General features: G+C 38.9%; 1 protein-coding gene across 4 annotated transcripts in view; it reads left to right on the top strand.

Annotated features, from left to right (window-relative positions):
- The window catches only part of LOC100875386 (uncharacterized), an 80,896-nt gene that overhangs the window by 59,502 nt on the left and 7,248 nt on the right, over positions 1 to 14,146 (top strand). For 2 of the 4 annotated variants that reach the window (XM_076539324.1, XM_076539325.1), the window contains exons 2-5: positions 6,566 to 6,649; positions 11,607 to 12,829; positions 12,897 to 13,153; positions 13,450 to 13,723. In XM_076539324.1, coding sequence (XP_076395439.1) covers positions 6,574 to 6,649; positions 11,607 to 12,829; positions 12,897 to 13,153; positions 13,450 to 13,723 — 1,830 coding nt within the window. In that variant the 5' untranslated portion in view covers positions 6,566 to 6,573. Of the gene's footprint in view, positions 1 to 6,565; positions 6,656 to 11,606; positions 12,830 to 12,896; positions 13,154 to 13,449; positions 13,724 to 14,146 lie in introns of all 4 variants that reach the window. The other 2 variants (XM_012291403.2, XM_012291402.2) reach the window with 1 other exon arrangement.

Here is a 14,146-nt window from a genome sequence, read left to right as displayed (position 1 = left end):
ATCTACCAATGCACGAATGTACCAAAGTTCCAATCTACCAAGGGTTCCAATCTACTAAGGTACCAATCTACTAAGGCACCAATCTACCAATGTACCAATCTACCAATGCACGAATGTACCAAGGTTCCAATCTACCAAGGGTTCCAATCTACTAAGGTACCAATCTACTAAGGCACCAATCTACCAATGTACCAATCTACCAATGCACGAATGTACCAAGCTTCCAATCTACCAAGGGTACCAATCTACTAAGGTACCAATCTAGCAAGATACCAATGTACCAATCTACCAATTTACCAATTCACCAATCTATCAATGCTCGAATCCACCAATCCACCAACCAAAAAATTTCCAATCGACTTTACCTGGTAAAAAAGAACGTATGTATTGTACTCTACATTCACTGCGCTCTTAAAAGAACGAGAATCATATTTCCGTAGTAAAGAGTTCACGATACAAAACGTGGTGACACGAATCAGCAGGAATTGACCCAGTTGCGGTATCCTTTCGTCGAAAGCGCATCGAACAATCGAACCCAGTGCCCGTTGATTTATGTGGCGTGAAATGTGTTGACGTTTCTTACGCGCGGCTAGCATGAATGCGAATCAATGTTTTGAGACTAAACCATTCAGGTTGATCGTCATCGCGAGCGTGATTCACTTAAAATGATAATGAGCCACGCCGGTAAATATCGCTCGGCCAAACTCTGTTCGAGATGAAACCGATTAAAACCCGTTTTAGAGAATTTCAAATGGATCTTTTGTCTGGAGATTGGTAACATTTGCTATCGAGTATTAATCGCTTTCATCTTTACGAGAATCGTAATCTACGATCGCGAGAAAAATTGAATTCGTGAGAACTGTCTGTTTGCTGAATTTTGAAATAATTTTGGATGTCAGTAGCTTTGAATTTACGGACTGTGAAAGTTAATATTGACATAATGGACCCTGCAAACCACCTATGGAACTGAATTTCAGCTTCACGCGGGAAATGTGGACTAACCTCAATTTCCAAACCAACGGGTTCATAAACACTTCACATCGTTATTTGGAACTGCTAGTCGCGTAATCACGGTCGTTCAAATGCATCTGAATATTGAATGTTGTAGTAGTAATTTTGATGGTTAAAGACATTAAAATTGATTTTGGTTTGGTTCATTTGATATCTTCAGTATTTATGAATTCTTTATTCAATGCTTTTTGTTGAGATTCATTGTAGTTCTTTATATTTATACGTATGTAATCGGGAAGTGAATACATTTGAAATCCTTTGTGGAGGTTTGAAAACAAGATGGCGTCGAAGGAAGAGACATGAACATATGTATGTCTATAATGTATTAAAGCTGTGTTAATGCATTAATTAGATTATTTTATTTCTTTTTAATACTTTATTCGATTCTTATATTCTGTGAGAAATTCATAGATGTTTTATTTGTTTAAAACAGTTAATATATTATGATTGATCGCGATCTATGTACGTTCGTAGTGCGCATGCGCGTTCTTCAGACGCACTGCGCATGCGCATTTGTTTCTCCATTTTGTGCCTTCTGACTTACGTTTTCAGAATCAAACTTTACAACTTAAAAGCCACAAATTTTGTAGATTAGATCATTCAAAACTTATATTAGTGAAAATATTAAATATCTTTCTTAATTATTACATATTATTAATGATAAATACGTTGTCATAAAAATAGAAACCTTGTAAGTAAAATTGCATTAATAAAAATTACGTTACCATAGAGGTAACGATATCTACAACAAGGGTTGCAAATGAGAAATGTTGACTTTCTAATCGCAGTAAAGGTAAAAGAAGGTGAAATGGTGAACGGAAATGGTTATATCGGAAAAGTCGAACGTATGTAAGAAAAAGTGGAGAGGGTGAAAGGGGCGAGGTCCGCGCAAACGCTCCCATCGCGTTTACGACGGGTCATCAGCGACAATTATGCAAATAAAAGAAACCGCGTGGCAGTAAAACCGCGAGATATCGCGTAACGCTTCATCACGGACGTCTGGGCGCGTTTTCTATCGGTGTTGCTTTGAATATTACGAAAAGGGAACGGCTTTATGCGTGTACACGCATGCCGCGGGCATCGCGCATCGGTCAATCATGGTATTGATTTAGCAGGAATTCGCAGAGCATTCGCGAATATTAGTTGAAACCGGGCTACGAGGGAAATCAGATCGTTTGGAAATATAGGAAATTTAATCCGCTTGTATTTCAACCTCGATGCAAATGCTACTTTCCTGTATTATCGTTCTACATTTGCTTCTGCACTGATTTTCATGTTTCAAGTGTTATGAATGTATTGGAAACTGAATGCATTTCATTTATTTTATTTTTGCACGATAAATCAGAAGTGATAGGTTAGGTTAGTAGATATGGAGGTTAGATTAGGTTAGTAGATATTGAGGATAGGTTAGGTTAGTAGATATGGTGGTTAGGTTAGTGGATATGGAGGTTAGGTTAGATTAGTGGATATGGAGGTTAGGTTAGATTAGTCGATATAGACATTAGGTTAGATTAGTAGATATGGAGGTTAGGTTAGATTAAGTTAGTACATATGAAGGTTAGGTTAGATTAGGTTAATACATATGGAGGTTAGGTCAGATTAGGTTAGTAAATATGGAGGTTAGGTTAGATTAGTTGATATGGAGGTTAGGTTAGATTAAGTTAGTACATATGAAGGTTAGGTTAGATCAGGTTAATACATATGGAGGTTAGGTCAGATTAGGTTAGTAAATATGGAGGTTAGGTTAGATTAGTTGATATGGAGGTTAGGTTAGATTAAGTTAGTACATATGAAGGTTAGGTTAGATCAGGTTAATACATATGGAGGTTAGGTCAGATTAGGTTAGTAAATATGGAGGTTAGGTTAGATTAGTTGATATGGAGGTTAGGTTAGATTAAGTTAGTACATATGAAGGTTAAGTTAGATCAGGTTAATACATATGGAGGTTAGGTCAGATTCGGTTAGTAAATATAGAGGTTAGGTTAGATTAGTCGATATGGACGTTAGGTTAGATTGGTGGATATGGAAGTTAGGTTAGATTAAGTTAGTGCATATGAAGGTTAGGTTAGATTAGTAGATGTGAAGGTTAGGTTAGTAGACACAAAGGTTAAGTTAAGTTAAGCAGACACAATCGTAAAGTTAGGTTAAGTTAATAGACATGAGAATTAGATTAATATACAAGCAGGTTAAATTAAATTAATAGATAGCAAGATTATATTGTTGGGTTAGATTAGTAGACACGAATGTTATAGACTGTGGGTTAGGTTGTTAGGTTACATTAGAGGACATGTTAGGTTGTTAGGTTGAAAGTTAATGAAAGTCAAGTTAGAGTCTGTTAGTCATGTTAGTCAAGATGAAAGTCAAGTTAGGTTAAATTGACAGACATAAATGTCAGGTTAGATTATGTTCGTTTTATTGATACAAAGGTTAGATTGTTAGGTTACCAGTCGTTTCAGTAACTGTTTAGATTATGTTTCAATAACATAATGCCGAAACAGGTCTTATATCAATTTGTAGCTTCACGTAATCAACGCCCTGGAAGCTATTATACCCCAAGTCAATTTATTACACTTTTCTTTTCGAAATATCGTCGAACAGCGTTTCGATAACGAGCCAACGGAAAGAAAAGGCCCCCTTTAAACCGCGAAATCGAGCCGCATCCAAGTGTATCGGAGGGATGATGCAGGTGATTGAATGTGCAGGTGCACAGCAAAAAAACGCGGTGATCGGAGCAGAAAGAACCACAGCCAGCTTGTTACCGAATTCTGGTTTCGCATACCGGGTCATCGAGCTGACTTTCGAGCTTTCTCGGTCGTTTTTTCGGACAATTTGTCTCGTTGACACCGATTCACGAGCGAGGGAATCCGACCACCGGTTCCTCACCGTTTTTGTTCCAATGGATAACGCGGTTTTATCGAGCCTCGTATTTCAACTTCAGACACCGGGGAAATACGGTCGACCGGCTGAAATCGATGGTCGATGGAAAAAAGGCGTTTTGTGCTGCTGCGAAATCTATCAACGCTTTTGATCAGGGATCTTTTACGAGAAGTGGTGAAAAAAGGGGTTCTTTTTGAAGGGCTAATTATTTGTTAGGGTGTGGATAGCTAAGCTACCAAATTTACAAGGTTCCACATTTCTAAAGCCTTAAATTCCAATCTGTTAATTTCCTATTGTGCCTAATTACTAAATCCCTGAGTTCCAACTTGTTAATTTCCTAATTTCCCCAATGTCCAATCTGCTCAATTTCCAATCACCCCAATTTCCAACTTGTTAATTTCCTAATTCCTCAATTTTTATATCTCTAATTTCCAACCAGTTAATTTCCTAATTTCCCCAATTTTCAATCACCCAATTTCCAATTTCCCAAATTTCTAAATCCCCAATTTCCAACTTGTTAATTTCCTAATTTCCCCAATTTCCAATCTGTTAATTTCCTAATTTCCCCAATTTCTAAATCCCCAAATTCCAATCTGTTAATTTCCCAATTTCCCCAAATTCCAATCTTCCCAATTTTCAATCACTTCAATTTCCAATTTCCCAAATTTCTAAACTCCCAATTTCCAATCTGCTAATTCCCTAATCTCCCAAATTTCTAAATCTCCAAATTCCAATCTGTTAATTTCCCAATTTCCCCAAATTCCAATCTCCCCAATTTTCAATCACTTCAATTTCCAATTTCCCAAATTTCTAAACCCCCAATTTCCAATCTGCTAATTCCCTGATCTCCCAAATTTCTAAATCCCCAAATTCCAATCTGTTAATTTCCCAATTTCCCCAAATTCCAATCTCCCCAATTTTCAATCACTTCAATTTCCAATTTCCCAAATTTCTAAACCCCCAATTTGCAATCTGCTAATTCCCTGATCTCCCAAATTTCTAAATCCCCAAATTCCAATCTGTTAATTTCCCAATTTCCCCAAATTCCAATCTCCCCAATTTTCAATCACTTCAATTTCCAATTTCCCAAATTTCTAAACCCCCAATTTCCAATCTGCTAATTCCCTAATCTCCCAAATTTCTAAATCCCCAATTTCCAATCTGTTAATTTCCTAGCCTTCCCAATTTCCAATCTGCTAATTTCCTACTCATCCAATTTCCAATCTGTTAATTTCCCAATTTCCCCAAATTCCAATCACCCCAATTTCCAATTTCCCAAATTTCCAATCAGCTAATTTCCCAATCTCCCATTTTACAATCCTAAAAACCATTGCACATAAATATTTACACATAAAGTGCAGTTGATCCAAAGCGAATACAAAATAATCGAAAATATAAGCACAAGTCTTTCTCGCCAAGGCACGTGAGGAACGTGGAGCATTAGGCATGCTTATTAGCAACAGAAGCTCGCTAATTGGTGGGAAAGAGAGGGTCATATCTGATACGTGTGTAGAAACGCATCAAGACCAAAGCTGGCGGGTACGGAAGTGGCAATAACTCGAGTCATACAGGTGTAACTGGTCGGTGAATAACTGGATAAACACGTGCTCCTATCTGAAAGGATTTGAAAAGTTTTGCTACCGGTAGCTAACGTACAATTTGCATCATGTTTCAAGATTAACCTAAACGGACAATCTTGTGCTATGCCCAAATGTTAGTGTACGTTTTACTTTGAATATTTATTGTTCTGAATTGTTTGGAGTTTATTTTTAATCCCTGTGAAAATTTATTTGGTCATTCATTTTATGGGAATTTTGTATATAAATGGGAATATATTTCGTGTGAGATATAATATGTAGCTTGTAATAAAAATGGAGGGTAATTGAAGTGGAGAGAGTTCTAATGCGCATGCGTCTGGACATCGCGCATGCGCTGTGCGTATGAAGATCGCGTATGCGCATTAGTTATGTACATATCGCGATCAATCATAATATTATTAATTATTTCAGACAGGTAAAATATCTCTGAGTTTCTTGTAGAGTATAAAATAGGATCGATACAATAATCGATATTTAACGCTAGGTAATTTAACAACTAATAACGCAGCGTCTCTTTAAAATGGTTATACATACAAACGAGCGGGAAATTTAAATCGAGCAAATCTACTTTCAATCTCCAATAATTTGCAATATATTCGTAATAAATTTTCCGTACATAATATTGTCTTTCGAGGTACTTTTATCAATTTTACGACGTGAAAAGTTGAAAAAGAAAAGAATAAAAATGATTGCTCTACAAAATATATTTGAAGAATATGTATTACGGAAATGATTATTACAAATAACTTCTAAGAAAATGAAAAACTATCACAAGAAATTACGGATGAGTGTGTTACAGAGATATGACAAAATATTTATTCGAAATAAATTACTGGTGAATATGCAAGTTTAAACTATTCTTTTTCGACCGCCATACTTCTACACTGTGCGCATGCGCACCCCCGATTCTTTTGATTCGGGCATTTAAATTGGTCCTGTCTCTCTCTAGGTTTCTTGTCTAGTGTCGCCTCTGTCTACTCCTTGGTAGCAGTTCGTAGAAATCGAACTGCCATGTATCGATTCTACAAGAACGCCTCGCATGATACTACAACGCTAAAGTGGTACATTTCTGATTTCAGGGATCAGGATGCGGTGGATCGGTTACGTGGCCACAATTCTCTGGTGGTCGGGCATCGCCAGGTCTCTCAGCACGCTGAATCGAGGTCACAGTCAGTAATACTCTTTTTGGTGATTTGATCGCGACCATATACAATACGTTTATCCATCGTGTTCCTTTCATTCCTGTCTTCTGGAACGGTTTCGTGATACCGGCCAGTGCGATATTCAATATTCAACATGGTATTAATCGTTCAATGATCGAATAATCGACGACTGCAAGTTGCTGCGAATAACAGTTATTCAAAGAAACACGCCTTAACCTGAAACAGATAGGTATCGTTTGTTGGAGTACAATGTAGGTGGTTATGGTTGCATTTCACAGGTCGACCCTTGGTAAACGTTTCCTATTCTATACCCTTGTTTATGGGAAGAAAAGAGATCTAACTGGGGAGAATGTTCTTGGGATGAAGAGACTTGTTGGGTAATTTTTGAAGACTGGGGATTTGATCGTTTGTATACTTGACAATATGAAGATATGACTATAAAAATATGACAATATGACCACATAAGAATATGACAATATAGAATATGACTACATGATTGTATGACTATATGACTGTAGGTACATGATTATATGACTGTAGCACTACATGACTATATGACTACATGACTACATGTCTACATGACTACATGACTACATGACTACATGACTACATGACTACATGAATGTATGACTGTATGACTATATGACTACATGACTACATGACTACATGACTACATGAATGTATGACTGTATGACTGTATGACTGTATGACTACATGACTACATGACTACATGACTACATGAGTACATGAATGTATGACTGTATGACTGTATGACTGTATGACTATATGACTGTATAACTATATGGCTATATGACTGTATGACTATATGACTATATGACTGTATGATTGTATGACTGTATGACTGTATAACTACATGACTGTATCGCTACATGGCTATATGGCTATCTGCCTATCTGACTAACTGACTATCTGACTAGCTGACTAGCTGACTATCTGACTAACTGACTATCTGACTAGCTGACTATCTGACTAGCTGACTATCTGACTATCTGACTATCTGACTATCTGACTATCTGACTATCTGATTATTTGACTATCTGTCTATCTGACTATCTGACTATCTAACTATTTGACAATATGACAATAGAACTATGTCAAAATATGACAATCTGAAAATCTAAAAATCTAAAAATCTAAATCCCTAAAAATCTAAAAAACTAAAAATCTAAAAATCTAAAAATCTAAAAATCTAAAAATCTAAAAATCTAGAACCCTAAAAATCTAGAACCCTAAAAATCTAAAAAACTAAAAATCTAAAAATCTAAAAATCTAAAAATCTGAAAATCTGAAAATCTGAAAATCTGAAAATCTAAAAATCTAAAAATCTAAAAATCTAAAAATCTAAAAATCTAAAAATCTAAAAATCTAAAAATCTAAAAATCTAAAAATCTAGAACCCTAAAAATCTCAAAATCTAGAACCCTAAAAATCTAAAAATCTAAAAATCTAAAAATCTAAAAATCTAAGAATCTAAAAATCTCAAAATCTCAAAATCTCAAAATCTAAAACTCTAAAAATCCACAAATCTAAAAATCCCCAAAATATGAAAACCTTAAACCCTAATAATTGAGAAATGCAGTAATGACAAAGTTAACGTATCAATCCACATCCAAAGGCAACATCGTACCCGAGTGTACTCCCTTTTCCCACCTGTTCGAACATTTCTCTTTCTTCTTCGTGCCGGGAACGTCCTCTGAAATGTGTAACGCCTAATTGAACGAGGAACTCGGTCAAGGTGCAGTCGGTCGAGCGTGAGAAAAGAAAAGCGAACGAAGGGGCGGATTCCTTGGTGGGTCAAATAAGATACATCTTAGAAAACCCTGCGGTATATTATACTCTTACTCAGACAGTAAGAAAGTTATCCTTTCACGTATCAATTTTAGATAACATTTATCAAAGTTCTGACGTGATCTGCAATTTTTGAATGAAGGTAAATTGCAAAATAATTATTGTTAGGTGTAATGGAGGCAAGCTTAAAAATTGACGTGGAATTTCATTGAGAGAGGTTGAGAAATTAATGTGGTATTTTATTTAGACAAAAAATTCATGTGTATAGAATTTCATTTAGATAAGAAATTAATGTGTATAGAATTTCGTTGATAAGGAGACAAAAAATTAATGTGTATAGATTTTCATTGACAATGAGACAAAAAATGGATGTGTATAGAATTTCATTGAGACAGAAACTTAATATGTATCAAATTTCACTGACAATGAGATAAAAAATTGATACCTATAGAATTTCAATAAGATAAAAAATTAATGTGTATAGAATTTCATTGACAATGAGACAAAAAATGGATGTGTATAGAATTTCATTGAGACAGAAACTTAATATGTATCAAATTTCACTGACAATGAAATAAAAAATAAATACCTATAGAATTTCATTGAGACAAGAAATTAATGTGTACAGAATTTCATTGACAATGAGACAAAAAATTAATGTGTATAGAATTTCATTGAGACAAAAAATTAATATGTATCAAATTTCACTGACAATGAGATAAAAAATTAATACCTATAGAATTTCATTGAGACAAGAAATTAATGTGTATAGAATTTTATTGAGACAAAAAATTAATGTGTATAGAATTTCATTGACAATGAGACAAAAAATTAATGTGCATAGAATTTCATTGAGACAAAAAATTAATATGTATCAAATTTCACTGACAATGAGATAAAAAATTAATACCTATAGAATTTCATTGAGACAAGAAATTAATGTGTATAGAATTTCATTGACAATGAGACAAAAAATTAATGTGTATAGAATTTCATTGAGACAAAAAAATTAATATCTAATAACAGAATTTCATTGAGACAAATTGAAAAGTTAACACAGAATGTCAAGAAGATAAGCTTACTATCTACATACGCTAAATCAATATTAATTAATCCGACTGGCTAACAAGTTGGAAGTCATTTCTTATTCTGCAATCCTTGATCCAAATATTTTATAAGAAAGTAACAAGTGAAATTGATCGTCCGCAATACATTAGATAATTCATACTCGTAAACCTGTGGCGTATCTCATTTGCAGCGTTAATTAAGCGTTTTAATACTATCTCCATTTTTCCACGGAAAATGGTCTCGTCGCAACAAAAGAACGCACCCTTATTACCTGTCTTTTCTGTAGAACTTGACATTCGTTGTGCTACTTCACAATTTTCTATGGAAGATAGTTATGATTATACTGAATGATTATACTGAAATCTTAATAACTCTCTTTGCAAGTTAAAAAAATATGTATAATAGAATTTATGGTAGATGTATGGAAGACTATGTGGACTCGTGAGCGAGTCCTTAAAAAACGACGAGATATTTTACCTAACTTTGGTATTTTAATACCTTCTCTCTCAGAAAAGCAACAAAATATTTTACCTAACTGAATATTTTGGTATTACGTTCTCGATCTCTCGCAAAAGCGCGGTTCTCTAATTAACAGTAGACCAAAGTGCAACGAACGATACGCGAACGTATTTCTAACGGAGAAAACGAAACGGTGAACACACTGTGAACCGTGGTAACGTCTCGGTTAACGACCTGGCCCGGGTCTACGCACTCCAGACGATTAAGTTTCCCTTTTTCCTTCCTCGTTCTATAACACCTCTTTCCTTCAAGATGCAACATGAACTCGTTTAACGACTCATCCAAAATGTATGGACGAACGTATCGATCCGCCATTATTCCTTGTACACGTGACCTCGCGGGTCCCTGAATGCGTCCGTTAATTATAGAGGGAATTACCTGGAGACTCTTTAAACGGTGGCTTATCACGCACCGCGTCAACTGCGATGTGGGTCAACTTGGAAGAACACATAAAGATTGAATTCATAGTTTATTACCTGTTAGAGTGTCCATTTTATCTGAAATGTGGACATATTTAATTAGAGAGGCAGATAGTGTGTGTGGCTGGAAAGATGGCATGTGGATAGAATGATGATATATGGATTATAGTTGTATGCATCAAATGGGTAGATTGTAGGAGTAGTAGTTTAGGGTGTTTGGGAGGTTGGAGTATTGTGAATTTGGAGATTCAAAGTTTTGGGGTTAGGGATGTGGACATTTTGGGACTTTGGGGACTTTAGGAGGTTGGGAGCTTGGAAATTTGGGACTATAGGACTTTAAAACTCAGGGTATTTGTATTTTGAGGTGTTGGGATTTGGGGAACTTGAGATTTTAAGATTTTGTGACTTTGGGATATTGCTAGTTTGGAATTTGGGACCACATGCAGTTAGGACCTTGGAAATTTGGGTCTACAGGAATTTTGGGACTTTCAAGAATATTGAATCCCTTGTACCACCCTATAAATCTATAATTTCTTTACCATTCAAATCCAAATCCACAAATATCCATCTACATATGCTCACACGTCCACATCCACATCCTCCACATGTGTCCACATCCACATCTTCCACATGTATCGACATCTACGTCCTCCATATGTGTCCACATCCACATCCTCCACATTCACATGTGTCCACATCTACATCCTCCACATCCACATGTGTCCACATCCACATCTTCCACATGTATCGACATCTACGTCCTCCATATGTGTCCACATCCACATCCTCCACATTCACATGTGTCCACATCTACATCCTCCACATCCACATGTGTCCACATCCACATCCTCCACATCCACATGTGTCCACATCCACATCCTCCACATCCACATGTGTCCACATCCACATCCTCCACATGTGTCCACATCCACGTCCTCCATATGTGTCCACATCTTCCACCTCCACATGTGTCCACATCCTCCACCTCCACATGTGTCCACATCCACATCCTCCACATGTGTGCACATCTGAATGAGCCTTACACCTGAGTGACATAAACTCCAGCCAAATAAACTCCTCCCTCAATCCACATCGTCCCCAACCAAGAAAGCTAATATAATTGTACCAGCCGTCTCCCCGCAGGTTACAAAATCACCCCAAAGCCCTGTCGAGTCCCCGGCCCGGAGTCGAAGGAGGGCACGTGCATGTTCGTGTGGGAATGCATCAAGTCGGAGGGCACGCACGTGGGCGTGTGCGTGGACACGTTCATGTTCGGCAGCTGCTGCGTGCACAATTCGACGTCGAACGCGATCACCGCATCACACCAGCACCCCTCGGAGCCCCTGAGGCCTACCCTGGCCGAGGCTCTGGGCAACGAGTCGACGAGGCCCACGCTCACGTCCCTGTCCAGCTTCCTGGTCACGGATTCGAGCACCTCCAGACCCGGACACCATTCATCCGAGACGTTCGGGTCCTTCGCGGAGCATGGCCGACCGCACAGACCACTGGCGGGCAGTTCTGGCAGGCCGTTGCAGAAGAGACCGCACGCGAAACCCGCCTCGGATCACAAGGATCGGATCCAGACCTCGGTGGCGGCGGCCTCCTCGAATTTCTGGGAGAAGAACCAGCAGAGCACGAAGAGACCGTCGGATATTTGGGAGAAGGGGAGCACGAAGAGACCCGGGTCCGAGCACTGGGAGAAGGCCAGTACCAGGAGACCGGTGTCTGGTCAGTGGGAGAAGGAGTCGCACAGCACCAAAAGACCGTCCGACCTCTGGGAGTCCCAGAGCAAGAGGCCGGGAACCGATGTGGAGAAGGGGTCTCAAACCCTGAAGAGACCAACAGTCGACTCGGACAAGGGATCTCAAAACGTGAAGAGACCTACGGCCGATTCGGAGAAGGGATCTCAAAACGTGAAGAGACCGACACCCGACTCGGACAAGGGGTCGCAGAACGTGAAGAGGCCAGCGTCCGACTCGGAGAAGGGTTCGCAAGGTGTGAAGAGGCCGGGTCATCAAAGTACTAAGAGACCTGGCATCTCTGATCTCTGGAACAGCACTCAGAACGCGAAGAGGCCTGGTCATCAGAGTACCCAGCAGAAGACCAGGCCAGAAAATGACCACACAGCTGTCAAGGACAAAGACAGCTATCCGAATCATCACCAGAGTTTCAAGGACAAGGTGGACACGGGACACAACACGTTAGTGATTAGGCTACCCGGCAAGGAGCACGTCAATGAGAACATCAGGCCCAGTAGGCCGAACAACCAAAGACCGTCCGAGTCCAGACCTGACGATAGCAAGACGGAGGATGCTGATCTTAGCGTGCAGGAGTCCGTGCATCGACCTAGCGTCAATTCCGTAGACGTGAGTAGTTGTGATATTGTAGTTGTAGTGTAGAGAAGAGGTTTGGAATGTTTGAGACTGTTGTCAGGATACCGCGAAGGAACCTCATCCCAGTTTGAACTTCATCCACACCGAACGTCCTCAGTGGGCGACCAAGCCAGTATCACCTAAACCGACCACGGAGTTCTCGAAACCGTTCTTCTCTATCAAGACGACCACTAATAGGCCTGTTTCTATGAACGACCAGTCGGACACTAGGCCGAACTTCATCTCCAAACCTAGCACCTTAAATGTTTCTACGAAGACGACCACTGCCAGACCACACACTAGCCAGACCACAACCAGGTATTCGAATATGTCCTTACGTTCTGAAGCGGTAATTTTGGTCCTAGTTAATTTTTTTTTATAAATGAACTAGTATCTTGTAGGACATGACAGGGTTGACGTAGAATATTTATGACTTTGTTCAGAATATTTGATTTTAAGCTTTGTGCAAAGTTCTCAAATTCTAAACGCTAAGTCAAGATGTTACCAGTATAAACTTGACAAACTGTCGTTACAAATGCATCTGTTTCAACCTTGTCACAGCATCAACTCCACGAGTCTCGGAACAGCAACTTCAAACTTGTCTTTCATTCTAGCGCAGCCGGATCCGTGCCACAAACTTCTCACTGGCAAGTGACCACAGAGCCAGCGTTCGTGACGAAGCATAGGCCAGTGTCGTCCACGAAGCCGATGAGTTCCTCCGAAACCGCTAAACCTATAGTCGCCAGTTCCCATTTCTGGTCGGACAACAGCTGGACTCCACCTAGACCGTCCTTGAAACCACACTGGACGGATAATCCTGGCCTCCTTCAGAATGGACCTGAAACCTTTCCACCGCGACCGAGTTTCAAACCGACCGAACCGCAGGAAGTACGTCTGCCTTTATGTACTTTGATATGTGTTTCATGGTTTTGCGTCCTATTTAAGTCGCTAATAGCCGCATTCTATTATCGGTTACTTCTGGGTCGTTTGTTCTGGGTTTATCATAGGTATACCCTTGTGGATACATTCTGGGTCTCTTCTGGGTTTGATCTGGGTCCTCTGTTGTTCTGGGTCTACTTCTGGGTAGATCAATCATATCCTCTGTTCTGGGTCTACTTCTGGTTGAACCCATCATAGGTATCCTCTTCTGGAGTCATTCTGGATCTCTTCTGGGTTTGACCTAGGTCTTCTGTTGTTCTGGGTCTACTTCTGGGCAGACCCATCGTAGGTATCCACTTTTGGATTCATTCTGGATCTCCTCTTCTAGATTTAACCTAGGTCCTCTGTTGGTCTGGGTCTACTTCTGGGTAC

Source organism: Megachile rotundata, chromosome 13 (genome assembly GCF_050947335.1).
Source record: "Megachile rotundata isolate GNS110a chromosome 13, iyMegRotu1, whole genome shotgun sequence".
Lineage (NCBI taxonomy): Eukaryota > Metazoa > Arthropoda > Insecta > Hymenoptera > Megachilidae > Megachile > Megachile rotundata.
The sequence above is the reverse complement of the archived record's forward strand: the minus strand, read 5'-3'. Positions and strand labels throughout refer to the sequence as shown.